This window comes from Leucopleurus acutus (genome assembly GCF_964270905.1).
Source record: "Leucopleurus acutus genome assembly, chromosome: 13".
In the NCBI taxonomy this organism is placed as follows: domain Eukaryota; kingdom Metazoa; phylum Chordata; class Mammalia; order Artiodactyla; family Delphinidae; genus Leucopleurus; species Leucopleurus acutus.
Window position 1 is genome coordinate 11,485,975 of NC_139155.1, and position 15,044 is coordinate 11,501,018.

General features: G+C 34.9%; 1 protein-coding gene across 1 annotated transcript in view; it reads right to left on the reverse strand.

Annotated features, from left to right (window-relative positions):
• The window catches only part of CDH7 (cadherin 7), a gene marked incomplete at both ends in the record, with an annotated part of 110,365 nt that overhangs the window by 52,001 nt on the left and 43,320 nt on the right, over positions 1–15,044 (reverse strand). Inside the window, 4 exons of the mRNA XM_082852862.1 lie at positions 750–937; positions 3,443–3,610; positions 10,399–10,518; positions 14,193–14,487. Of these exons, the coding sequence (XP_082708988.1) occupies positions 750–937; positions 3,443–3,610; positions 10,399–10,518; positions 14,193–14,487 (771 nt within the window). The remainder of the gene's footprint in view (positions 1–749; positions 938–3,442; positions 3,611–10,398; positions 10,519–14,192; positions 14,488–15,044) is intronic.

Here is a 15,044-nt window from a genome sequence, read left to right on the forward strand (position 1 = left end):
ATTTTTCAAATACTTCAGTTAATATAAATATTAAAAAGGAATGGCTGATAATGTAGCTAGTCTATAACATTTCAGTTTCTAGTTCCAAGTTTATGTATATTATTTTCATGTATGTGGAGTGCTTGTCTAGTTGCTTACAAAGGCTTCTGGATGATTTTAGGGTTTCATTACTAAAGTAGTCAACAAAGAAGAATATTCGGGGGGGGGATGAGTTGAGATTGGGATTGACATATATACACTCTATGTATAAAACAGATAACTAATGAGAACCTATTGTATAGCACAGGGAACTCAACTCTGCTCTGTGGTGACCTAAATGGGAAGGAAATCCAAAAAAGAGGGGATATATGTATACATATAGCTGACTCACTTCGCTGTACAGCAGAAACTAACACAACATTGTAAAGCAACTATACTCCAATAAAAATTAATTTAAAAAAATATTCATCTCACCAAGCAGGTCATTTAAAACGGCACATTTGCCAATATGCTTTTCTGTTACAGAGCTTAGATAAGAGCTGTGGGTTTGCTCAGAGAATAGAACTGATAGAGTGTAATTACATGTTACTCAATTTTCTCTACAATCCGGACACGTAAAAATAAATGCACAGCATTTTTTCCTAAAATTAAAATAACAATGGTCCCATAAAGCCATTCAATGTGTCTAACACGTTCTTCCATCAGAGCAGACAAGTTTTCTCAATAATCTCTATGATAGTACCTTCACAGGAAACAAAAATAAATATTACCTTCTGTACAGTAATGATTCCTTCCTGTGAATCTTTGTCAACAGAAATCTTGAAAATCCCGAATCCATCACCATCCACAATTTTGTATTCCATTTCAGCATTAGCTCCTATATCTGCATCGGCAGCTTTAATTCTGGCCACAACGGAAGCCACCGGCAATGATTCTGGGACGTTATACTGGTACGACCCTGTGAAATTAAAAACAAGAAATGAACAAAACCTTACACCAAACTAACCAATAAAAATTTAATTATTCGGCTATTTTGCACCATCTTTGCTTAATTTGTTTTTATTTTTTGAAAAAGAAGGTAACAAAGCAAAAGAGGCAAATGACAAATTTCATGCAGCCTCAAGAAGTTTCATGGAAATAATTAGATAATAATCAATAAGTAAGAGCAGAAACAGATGGCCTGGGGAAAGGCATGAGGAGATCCTCCATTCCGGCATTTCTAGTGCTGAGAAATATGCTACTTTTAATAGTAAAGATAAATTTCAAATAATTATAAATACAGTTAACATGGAGTATTGACTATAAAGAATTAAAATGCAATTAATACAAATATTGAATATTAAAAAATTAAAATAGTATAGCTTAGGCCTCGAATGGGCAAAAACCAAGCCTAAATAGTTCTGATTACTCAATGTTGGAATTTCCGTAATAGTATCTTTTGCTGCAAAAGTTTCAGAAAACTGGACAAGGAAGCTGATGAAAGTCAATATTAGTCTTCTTTTAGCTCATAAATTTACCAAGGATAAGAATTATTTGTGTGAGCTGGATGTAGAACTGATTTGGGGCACAATGGTACAAGAGCAGAGGCAATGTTATTTGAACAGGAGGAAAGAGAAGCCAAAGAAGAATAGTAACTTTTTTAAACTTTCTTTTGTAAAAACTCTTCACCATCCCTCAACTCCCCCCTACCCCTCCCCTCAAAAATAAATAAATAAATAAATAAAAATTTTAAAAAGCCAGTTTGGGAGGCAGATGAAGTACGTCAACCATCCCTTTGAAACTAGGAAACACCCCTTCACCTTTGAAACTAGGAAACGTCCCTTCACCGTTTTCCTCTAATCATCTACTTTTTCCTGCTTCCTCCCCCCTTTTCCATTTCCTTCTGGCTGCTAACAGTGGTGCATGTGCACTTTCTTATGAGGAGAAAAGAAAGGATTCTCTTTGAAACAGAGAAAGGAAAATGTATCCATACGAAGGGACCACATTCTAGGCTAAGAATGATTGCTTTTGCAATTTTCTACATTTTATAAATTGTTACTGATTTTAAAAAATGATTACAGCACATACTTACTATTTTTGAGCGACCCTTTCACATATCTACAAGTGTCCTTAGGAAAATCCAAAAATTTCAAGGTTAGAACAGTAACTAAATGGTAGAGAAAAATCTCAGCCAAAATGAAAAATCTAATGACATATTTTTGGCTTCCTTCACTTTAATAAGTAGGGGAGTATCTAGTCAGCTAGAAAATCCATGCTCTATCCTATCAAATCGTGACAACTGAAACCACAAAATTTTAAGTGTCAATTCTTATCACTATAGTTAAAGAGAAACAGCTAATTCTATTATCAGCCAAATATAATCGCATTAATTGTTTTGTTTTATTCTTCAATCCTCCTCTCCTCCCCATTGTAAGCCATCAAGGACACAATTAAGGATAGGTTCTTTTTTTTTAATGTTAAAGTTAGTGTAATTTTCTTTATTTTGCCAGGAGGTATTGAAATGTCTGTTGTACAACAATATAAATATTAAAAATATGTAAAATAAAACATCTAAAGAAGCAGTATTTGAAGGAAAACATGGTGGCACTCATATTTGCAGAGAAAGTGTCCTTGTTTAACATTATTAGCTTTAAGATCTGTTCATAAGGGAGCTCAATTCCCTATTTCTATCAGACAAGCATTTAAAAACATTGTAGTTTGTATGATTTCCTTATTTTCTTGAGTAGTCTAAAGAAATACCACACACATTTACAAAAAAGCAGAAAAAAGGCAACTAAAAGAGAGTGAGATGAAATGCTTTTTTACAATCAGGACAGCTCTACCTAAAGAAATTATTTTTTTCCTCTTGTTTAAAACAAAAGCCACTTTGGTCAAAGAAACTAAATTGAGGGAATGCAGTTTTCTGGTTCTTTGGACTGATTTCTTTTGAAATGCTGAGCATTTGCATTAAAAAGATGTGGTAGGTAGCAGAAGGAATGTTCAAGGTACATGAACTGGTTAGAAAAAAGTGTGGAATGAAAAGTGAAGTTCAGGACTCTTATTTTTATCTTTAAAAACAAAGCAATATTTTTAGCGTAGAGAATTCACGAAGCGTATTTGAATGTTACTAATTGGCAACAACCTCATAACTTACAGAATGTAAAGGGTAGCATGTCTTTGAATAAAAAGATTAATGCATAAACAAACTTCATAACTGTCTAGTATTCAAAGTGTGAACAAAAGAAAAAGCATATTATATTTAAGATAGAAGTAATACAAAGATATAATTACTTCTAATTATTTTCAATACCCTTATTATTCCATATTACTGAATTAAAAGTCATGCCTCTGCTAAAACTGGGGGAGAATGTAGTTAAGATAATTATTTGTTTGAGAAGTATTTGGAAAAACTCCTTTTTAAAGACATTTTTATAATCTGGCAAGGAAAACGAATGTGCTTGCAACGTGCAACAGAACAGCTTACTTCGAGGAAAGCGAGGCGGGTTGTCGTTGACATCAGTTAGGGTCACGGTGACCGACGTGGTTCCAGAGAGTCCTCCGTTTTGACCAACCATATCCTTTGCCTGAATAACAAGCAAATACTGGTCTTTAGCCTCTCTATCCATGTTTGGAAGGGCGGTCTTGATGACTCCTGTAAAATTTCAAATCCCAGTAAAATGCATCATGAATCACTGCATTTATACTAGCGAAGAACACTGATATAGGTAGAAAATAGCTCTTGAGTTGTTGCCTTTTGTTTTTTTCCTTTTAATAATTGCAATGCATATTAAAGGCCAAAGGGATATAGTAATTATATACAACATCACAAACACAGAAAACGCTGTAATGCAGAAAGGCGGAGAGAGAGGATTATCTTTAGATTTTATGGAAATGTATGGTTCAGGAAATACCAACTTATAATAAATAAAATATACTCCTCTAGAAGAATGGGCAGTGGCCTGTACAAGTATATGACAATGAACCTCTCTTTTTCTCTTTCACCCTCTCCAACAGCTTAATTCCCAGTGATGTGAAATCACCACAAACCTTTCAGCTATGGTCCCTAACTCTCTTCCAGCTACTACCTCTTTTCCAGCAAAATAACTATTCCATAAATAAAAGGAATGAGAGTTATGTATGTTTAATAAACAAAACACCATTCCAAACTATGCTGCTGGATGACTTTATGCTGTATCTAAAGGTCTGAGAAAAAGTACTATAGATGAGAATGACTGTGTTAATGGAAATCAAGACACTAAAAATATTGATGTGTTGTATTGTTTCTTTCGAACCAATTGCATTTAATATGGATAGCCTTTAAGACTTCAGAGGTATGAAAAATTGATTTCAAACTTCATGTTGCTTGGTAGGAAAGCTTGACTCAATAATCACTGCTGCACTAAATTAGTGGTTTTATATTAATAACTATTTATTACATAAATAGGTTAGGTAATAGTATGTTTATGAGATAGAATTTCGTTTACGCTATATGTAACTATATAAAATGACATTATATACTTAGTATATGCACATAGAGATTATGTCAAATGAAAACCTATGTATTCAATATTGCCCTGTACAGATCTCGAAACTAGCAATATGAGGCCATCTTTGCTAATTAGATACCAGAAAGAGTCTAGAATCCTACTTAATCATTTCCTGTACTTCCATCATTTCCAATGAAGACATCTTACCTACCTACCTAGAACCCTTTTATCGACTTTGTTTGAAAAATGTCTAATCATTTTATTAAACAGATTCTAACTTTTAGAGTTTAAGTCAGAATTTAAATCCCCAATGACTCAGATGTGAAGAACAGGAACTCTGGTATCACGGACTTCTCAGGGGCAAAACTGGGCTGTTTGATAAAGGATGATTCTTTGGGAGAACATAATTGTAAACAAGTTGGGATAAATGTTTTTTTTCCCTCATGTTCAGCATAAAAATGTTTTTATATCCTCCAAATTTATAAAATGTTTTTTAAAAGCTGCCAATTTAAATTGTTTAAATGCTGATTCTTCCATGGACACATGTAAAAATGGTCTGTGTGTGTTATATTTCAGCCTTATGTATAAGTTACAAGCCCACATTATACTATATCAGGCCTTCCCTATTCTTCACAATATTCTACAATTCCCGTAAATATTCTAGGAGTGGGGAAGAGACGAGAAAATCTTTCAATAGTTTAAGAATAACTTAAACAATATGTTACTGGTTCTCAAGATTCCAAGCTGAGTAACACACCATCTTAAGCAACCTTATTGTTACTTAGTTCTAAGCAGTAGCTATCAAATACATACACATATATATATACACATACACACCCCAACAATATATCAGTATTTTAAGCATTTAAATTATACTTCTTTGAGTAGGCCATTTGTTGTTATTGCTGTTGTTTTAACAATCACTTATTCTAATACACTATACTGGACACTGTTGCTACAAGCACAGCAATACAAGGTCTAAGTAACCCTTTCACTGAACTCTTTCGGTTACCTACACACTGCTTATAGTTAATCTCTGAAACATCAAAATGACAATCAAAAGAAACATAGTCATATACCCATTTGGTTCATTGATAATTGTCTGAGACATAAATATTCTTCTTAGAGCCATAATGATTCTATGAACATTTCATGTCTGTTCTTCAATACTTCCCTTAACTCTAATATATAAGGCATTGAGTACTGACCTCAGTAAGACACGCTGTTACCAAGCATAACAATCTTTGTCTAAGAGTTCTGGGACTTACATCTCTCTCTCTCTCTTTCTCTCTCTCTCTCTCTCTCCCTCCCCCTCCACCCCCCCCCACCTTCCCTTTTCTCTTTGATGTTAATCATCTTTACTTGTAATACTTTTTTATACATTGAGCATTGACAATCTTGAATATTTAACTAATGGTGCATTTCATATAGATCAAATATTAGTGAAGTTCTAGCAAAATTTCTTACTCATTCAGTTTTAATTTTTAATTTCTATTCATCTCTCATTTTCCTTCCAAAATCAACATGTGTAAGTGAGTTTGTACCCTTGCACATGTATTATGATGGAGAGAGGTCCATAACATCTCAGCTAATCAGCAAAGAAAACACAGCCGCCTCATCTTCTCATGGTTTTGCTCAGCAGCGTTATTTGAAAGAAAACAGAATTATCAGGGGAGAAGTGTGGTAGTAAAAGTTACTCACTTATTTTTCACACATCTAATTGTCTCTTTACGAATGAGCCTATATATAACACTCCTCCAAAGCAAAAATCATCACAAAGTTTGCAAAGAAATGCAGGTGGCAAAGGTAATTTCCAAATACCTCAATTATTAAACGTATTTTTTACAAGAATGAAATAACTGGGAGAGAAGTGAATTTAAATAAGAACATTCAAACATAATAGATTTCTAGTTCTATGGCTTTTGCTAGCTTTTTACTTTTGAGTATCAACTGTATACATTTGGAAAAGAATTCTCATACGTTGGATTTGATCTGCATTTTGCTGTATATTATATAGACACACACACACACACACACACACACACACACACACACACACACACACACACACACACACAGAAACTGTTTTTACTATGTCTCTGATGTGGTAAAGGCCAGTCTTGCCTAATCATAACCTTACAGTTCTGTGAGGTTTTCATGGGAGAGGATAATATTTAATTTTAATAGTCAATAATTTTAAGCCACTTATGATGAGAAGAATATATCCTGTAACTCTTTAGAAAAGAGACTGGCTCAGATTTCTGGCTTTCTGAATAATCATTTTTCTATAGATGTACATCTGACCAGTAACCCAGAACTTTTTATTTATTTATAATCCATGTCCACAAAAAAGTATTGTGTATGAAACATCAATTTATCACTAGTATTATGCAAAAACTGTCTAGTTTTTGGTATGGGAATAAATTTTCAGATGATTTTCTTATCTCCTACCCGCCATCAATGTTTTGTTTTGCTTTTTAAAGCATATTCTGTTATCATGGAATCTCCTTAAGAATTCAGATGTGTACATTTCTGAAGTCCATTTTGAAGCTCCGGATTAGTCCCAGGAGTCTAGGCAACCACATCAGTCAGGTAACACAGGGCTGGGCTATTCATGCTGTCGGGTTCAAGATACATTAGATGTACAGGTGAATCTCTTCCAGTAAGTTTGTATTCTTTTCTAAATTTTCTGTCTAAGACTTGTATTATTTGGTTTCTCTACCTCTAAGTGAAGCATATAACAGAACCATAAAAACATGGAGAAGAGCCAACAATAGTAGAGATGGAAGCTTCTGGATCATCAAAGGATTACAGAGCTGGCATCAAATAAAGAGTCGCTGAGGAAGGGACTGTCGTTACGTCCCCTCACTCTTGTGAGAGGATGTCCTGAGGAAGCCGTGACAGGAGTGAGAGTCCTCTACACCATGAGCCACGCCACAGGATGGAACGTGCATGAAGGGTGTATTAGGGACGAGGGCTTTGTTACAACTGTATTACTTACCTAAAGCTAGGATGTAACAAGTATGCATATAATCTCTAACGCAGGCACCATAGAGTCACACCTCTATGTTTAAGAAAGAACTCCTAAATGACAAGTGATATTTGACACCCCAACCATTTTTCAAGGCCAACCTCATGGCCTTGTGGTCTGTGCAGTCACACACTGTCCCCATGTTTGGTTTCTGCTCTGCTGATGACGTCTGAAATCCTACTAATTTTAGAACAAGAAGCCTGCACTTTCATTTCAAATAGCAAATTATGTAGCCAGTCCTGCCAGATAGGAAATAGATTGACAAACTGGATCTATTTGCTTGTAGGTTACAGACTAGATAAACACATTAGAATAATTCTCAATTTCCCTGTGAATTTGGGGACATTATGAAGATAGGTGATGAGAATTTTTTTTTTTTTACATCTTTATTGGAGTATAATTGCTTTACAATGGTGTGTTAGTTTCTGCTTTATAACAAAGTGAATCAGTTATACATATACATATGTTCCCATATCTCTTCCCTCTTGTGTCTCCCTCCCTCCCACCCTCCCTATCCCACCCCTCTAGGTGGTCACAAAGCACCTAGCTGATCTCCCTGTGCTATGCAGCTGCTTCCCACTAGCTATCTACCTTACGTTTGGCAGTGTATATATCTTTGCAGTCCTTTTAATGCTACACTATCTTGTTTCTAGTGCCATTCTCTTTGCTTGCTGAATTGTCAACATTGTTTTTTGCAGCTACTCACATCCTGGCTTTGTGGACTGAGAAATTAATGTAGAAAATACACTTACCCTCTGGTCATGTGGCCTGTAAGTGTGCTACAGATGGAATACATGCTCAGAGATTTTAGCCAGGCTAAGTTAATGATATGTGATTAACAAATAGTAATGGTTATTATTAATATTACTAATATTACTCCTTTTTAAAAAAGAAGTTAGAAGTTAAACTTTCAGAGATGTATTTAACAGTGATTTCCTAGGCCTATTTTATATAATCTTGATTTAACATATTTTCAGCATTTTTCCTGTCAAAAGTTTTACATTCTTCTCAAAAGGCCTTAGATTTGGAGATGTGGGAAATAATGTTATTTCTTACACAGGTAAGAATCATACACCAACTAAGGAAGACTACCTCAAACTGTCTACACAGCTTTTCATGCTTGTAAGGCCTGAAAATTCTCCATCCATTTTTGTCAGAAAAATAGAATTCCATTTTTTTTTGCGGGGGGGGGGGGGATGCATTCTCTATATTATGATAGCAGAGAGGACACAACAATTCCTAGAATACCTCTGCACAAATGACTATAAGAAAGAGAAGTCCCAATGATTACCATGATTACAGCATTAAAAACTCTTAACCGAAACAAAATTAAATGAAACTTTACCTCCTGTAATACACGGTCCTTGGGATTGAAAATTAAAATTAAGTTTGAAGTACTAATCATGTGATGCCATGACACAGACTATTGTCCAGTTGCTCAACAGGTGAGGTCTTACCTACACAGGGCCTATGAAACACCTATTGTCTTACAGCAAAGCTAAAATCACAAGCCAATCATTAGTAGCAGCAAAATATTTAACCCTTGGCATTAGTACATGCTATTTTTGAACAGGTTATATAATGCAGGAGGTATACAATTTGTGAGCAAATTGTCAGAAACTTGTCAATGTCTTTCTAGGCTGCAAAGAGTAGATATAGAAGGGAATGGGTGGGTGTCTGAATTTAGGTTCTCAGATCTATCATTAAATCAACCACAAGCACAGCTTCTACATTCCCAGGATTCAGATCATAAACCAGATACTTTCATTTACTTCTCCTTCAATACTCGCTGAATCAGAACTATTTCTCCTCTATCAGACTTTCTAGGCAGCTTCCAGACTTTATCACAACATTGGTAAAAAAAAATATGCCACAGCCTCTATGAAAATTCTAATGAATGATGAGCTCGCAGCGAATTTACTCGTCTGTTTTTGCACAACTGTCATTCTCAAAAGACACTTAAAATGTTTATCCCCCCCAGTGATTTGAGAATGATTTGATATTGCCATTTTTTATAATATGAAAAACAGGGTAAGTGGCATTAAAATATTCATTTAGGATCATAAGTACTATCAAATTTTCAAAATCACAAACTTGCTATTTGAGGAAGAATTATTCTCCATGATAAAGGCAAAATTATTAAAATATAGAGAAATTTTGGATTTTCACAGTGATGAAGAAAACCAATGGCTCACACCCACCCATCTTCGCACCTGCCCACACTTCCCTATACCCAGAGCCAGAGGAGCAGAATAGATAAAATATTATTTTATAACCAAGAAAATAGTGCTCCAAATTATAGTCTTACGGTACATAAACTATTTCATCTTCAAAACAAAACAGAATATCTAGCCAAACAACCACATATTGTATCCAGGCAGCTTTGCAATTCATAATTTTTTTTCTGAAATTAAAAGTCATTTAGTTTTTGATTTAGCAGATCATCATCCTAAGTGTTATGTTTCAACTAATTTCCCTGAGAAAAACTAGCCCCTGGAAGGACAAGCTGAACCTAGTACATATTCTACTGCATGGCAAGGAGATTTTGCTTAAGATTTAAATTTTACTGTGTGTAATTCCTATGTGAATTAATTAAAGAAAACAAAGCAAAAAACATTTACAGATGAATGATGAACATTTTCTTATATAGTCAAGAGGTAACAGCTGAAACACTTTTCAATATCTAATATTTTGTTTAATTTTGGTAGGAATACTGATAAATGGAATAAAATATTCTTAAAATGTGCTAATGTCTCTATAAATAATATGCTGTTTATTACCATGGTACACATATTGAGAGAACCACAGTAAAAATAGTGTCTGTTATCAATTCCAACTATACTGAATAAAAATAACTATTATTAATTCTATGCCAAGATATAAATGATGACTTTACAAAGAGAGTTGCATGTCAATTGTTACCTGTCTTTGGCTCCACTGAGAAGTATGGCTGTCCTTGCAGGATACTGTAGACCACTCGGGCGCTGTTGCCGTATGTAGGATCATCGGCATCCGTTGCTGTCACTTGTACCACTGAGGTCCCTACGTGCCAATCCCAAAACCAATGAGTTAAAAACTCCCAAATGCCACAAAACATAAGAACTCACAAAACGCTAAAGATTCTACACTAGATTTGTTTCTCATTTTTCTTATTCTAAGGTACATGAAAAATTGATATCATATTTTATTTTTTGCCTAAGACAAACCCCAAAAGATGATAAATGATAATTCATCCTTCAGAAATATTTAAGGGACATGAAAATATGTTGGCAAAAAAATAAGACTGATGGTGCAAGTTAGGCAGGGATATATATTCAGAAGTGGATGGGACTCAAATTTTAGGCATCTCATCCATCAGGGTTGGGTAATAAATTTTTATCAAGAGCAATCTCTATAAGTCTCAATCACTGTCTAGAAGGCAGCATGACAAATACTAACATCGTGACACTCAAATCACTGAGGCAACCTCAGTGCTGTAGCAAAGTAAAGCCAGACAGAAACTGAAACTTCATTAACTGAATAAAGCATATTCAGTTGATACATTTAACTGGATATTAAGTGGCTACTGTGTCTCTTCCTGTAGTAGTTTTATTTTTCATTTGTTTTCACTAATTGATTTAAAAACAAAAGCATGAAATGAAAGTTTAAACCAAACCCTCCCAAAGGAGAAAAAGCATGGCAACTTGAAAAATCACAACATCGGTTGTTTTTCTACATTTCATATGGTAGAATGTCATATTGCTTCTTCCTTTTACTATGCATTCACTTATTCCATATGGAAGGCTTAGTGGGATCTGTTCTTTTTATTTCCATTTGGAATATCGTCTTAAAAATATTAGCTACTCACATTTGCTGAGTTTAAATATTTAAGCACATGCTATTTTATCATCTATGACACAGCTGATGGGGATGGGACAAATCCCTTTCTGTATTCTTTTAAGGTTCAAGTTGGTTTCTAATAAATTCTTGAAAATATGGCATTTTTAGTCTAACATCTCTTTTAGATATATTCCTATGTAGATCCCCCTCTCTAAATGCCTTAAATAAGTCACCAATACCCATCTTATAATTACAAGTCTATTCTCTTTTCCAGATTATGATTTCCCTTACCAATTCTATTTTCTTTCAGATTGGGTGGAAAATTTGAATATGCATGTGTGTGTTGTGTATACACACACACACACATTTTGTAAATTCGGAAGTTTTATTTTTTTTATTTGATAGACTTAGGAGACTTCGCTCTGGATGCTTGGTAGGACCAAACAGTGAATGATGTGTATTTAAAAGTCTTTTTAACAATTAGATTTTGACTATTTTAAAATGTTAGAATCAATGACTTTGATGTTCTCTATTTCCTCTATAAGGAAATAGAGAACATCTTTACAGCACCATCGTTACAGCAATATTTATTCTCGTGATATGGTTAAGTACCGATTTCCTACTTCACTGGAAAAGAAAATACCTTGAAACAAACAAAATAATGAAAACTATACTTCAGTAAATTTTGTTGTGTATAATTTTTTCTGAAGTGTTCGTTAAATAATTTATACACACGCACAGGCACACAGACATATACAAACACACATGCGCGCACACACACACACTTGTATTGTCACGCTTATCTATGCTCTTCTGGCAACAAATAAGAGATCCCAGGGACTTATGAGTGTGTTTCAAATCTTAGTTAGTTCTCAATGAAAAAAAAAAAAAAAGTAGGCCTGAATAATAAATACTGAAAACTTGTGTTGTATATACCATACTATTCAGTGGCTATTATAACTATTTGGTTAGAATTAAACACTTTGATAAGCTGTCACTATAAGTCCATAGGATACATTTTATGTAGACATTTATTGTTCTTAGCTCAAATTTTGATATTAACCAAGTGACCTCAATTAGTGTCAAGTAACTCCTGAAGACACAGAGAAATCATTTTCTAAAAAGTTCTGAACCTGTTGGAATCAAATAACTAAAATAACTTACACATGCACATAATAATCATGCTGTTTGATACCAGAGTGGTACCACTGGAACCAAAACTACAGTGCATTATTCAGCCTCTAGAACAAAAGGCTCACAGTAATCCAATTTGCACTGCTGGGCTCTACACAGGAAAGGAAAACCTTAGCAAGCCCATGAAGAATGCCCAAAATGCCCAGGAGAATTACGGCACTGAACTGAATTGCTTCGACACACCTCAAAACCTCCTGTTTTTCTAAACATTACTACTTTGGAGAGGACAACGTGCCTTCTCTTTTCTCTAAAACCTCCCAAATCTTGTTGCTGCTGGTGTCATCATCGTTGTTGTTTTTGTCATTAAACAAGAGCAGCAGGAAGCACTCTGAAGGAGTGGACAGTATTGAGAAAGTGTGAATAAGCCTGTTTGGTCAAAGAAATATTTACACAGAAGATAATTATAATGAGATGCTGCCACTGCGGCTCAGAACTTTTCCTGTCCGCAAGCATCGATTCCTCTGGCTTATTTTCAGTTGTATTTCTTTAGCAGCTTGAGCCATGGTCCCAAAACAATGTTCCCTCTCCAATCTGACTGGAACAGAAAGTTAGGGTCACTAAATTGGGCACATGTAATACACATCTTTGCAACTCCACTCCCCAGCATGGCAGATGTGTGGATCGAAAGCTGGAATGAACGTACTGACTTTTATTTAAAGTAAAATGATCAATCAATCAATCAAGTAAAACAAATCAAAGACTTGAGTTGAAATACGTGTTAAAATACAAGTTCGATTATTATTTTAAATAAACTTCCCCCTTCAATACTATAAACAACAGGAAATAAAAGATATAAATCAACTGGTCTCTATTCCAGCCCCATCATTTATTTATTTTTTTTTTATTTTGTAAGATCATCCATACCTAAATTACATACTGGCTGAAAACTATTCCAAAGGTACCTAAATCAGTGGAATTTAAAAGACAGTTTAATAGTATTTGAAATACAGTATATGCTAAAGGTAATTTACTTTCCATTTTTCCAGTAATGGAGCAACGTCAAAAGGCCTTTGAGTAAAACAGCCTTCATTATTCTTTTATATATCTCACACTGAGTATCACTTTACCATTATTATAAATTCAGTATAAATTTTCATGCATTTAAATTTCTGGAGAAATTACAAAAAGATTAGTGGTGGCAGGTGGATGGACATTTACAGGTTCAAGCATACTCTGTAAGGAAACAGACCAGCTGATTCTAATACTAGCCTAGCTACACTGCTGGCCTTGCCTGATACCCTGGCCCCAGAGAGATGCTTAGAATAGTGAATTCTTAATTTAACATGGGGAGAAAGGAAAAGAAAAGTAATAGATCATCACAGGGCTGTGTCTAGAATGATTTTTTTTTTGGTTTGATAATTTTATTGTGTTTTTTTTTAAACGTCTTAGGCATAATTTGAATCATTTTTTAATTTTAAATATTAAATTGAAAAGGGATTGTAAGACCTATGTAATTTCTTGAAGACACTGAGACAGGTGTGTAAAAGGAAGAATTTCCTAATTTTCCGTATAAATAAAATAATGTGTCAAAAAATAGAGTTTGGATACTGGCTACTAACACATCTCAAATATTCCCCTCACACTAAATGGCAATGTCTACACAAATGCTAATGTGATTTCTTCCCCAGTATTTATAGTGATTTAATTTTAAATACAAACCTCCTAAAATCAGATGGTACAAGACCAACTTGCTCTTTACTTACCCACAGGAGACATTTCGGGAACTCCGGCAGTGTACGGGCCGTCCAGGAATTTAGGTTCGTTGTCATTGATGTCCTGAATCTTGATGACGAACTCCGACTCGGGCTCCACGGGCTTGTTGGTTAGCCGGTCCAGCGCCTGGGCGCGGAGGGTGTAGTAGGCCTGCTCCTCGCGGTCGAGCCTCTTGGTGGCATGAATATCCCCCGTGTTCTCATCAATAATGAAAATGGAACTTGCCCCTTCGCCTGACAAGATGTATTTGATGGAACCATCTCCTTTATCAACATCAGAGTGAAGCTGGTGAAAAATTCATGTGAGATGAGATTAACTTACAAGCGAGTCAGCGATATGGAGATATGTCAACATAATTCTTATGTCAGGCAGCAGCACATGAAATTTTACTGTTCTTGGAAAGATAAGCGGACGCACTTTGTGCACAACGGAAACGGCTATTAGAATGTGTTAGCTTGCACTTGTGAGCAAGAAATTTCATTTCTTCCTGTAAACAGTCTCATTTCCAAAGGAATTTTATACCATTCCCAAAGTTAGGAACTCGTAGTGTTATTTTTGATTTGGTCTGTCCTTGCCAGTTTTAGCCATCTTCTTTGACCAGAGCAGATATTCAGTAACCATGCATAATTGGTTGATTTGATCGTATTCCAAGCAAAGGGACTTGCTATAGAACATTTGTAACTTTAGATCTAATATATTCTTTAATCTGCTTAGAAATCGCCACATCCTTTAAGGGTGCCCTTCCCTCCCAACTCCCACAACTTTTCAGGATTATTAAGGATGGATAGATGTCCAGTCACTAAATTGATCTCCAAATCCTGTTCTATATTTTAAAATTTGAA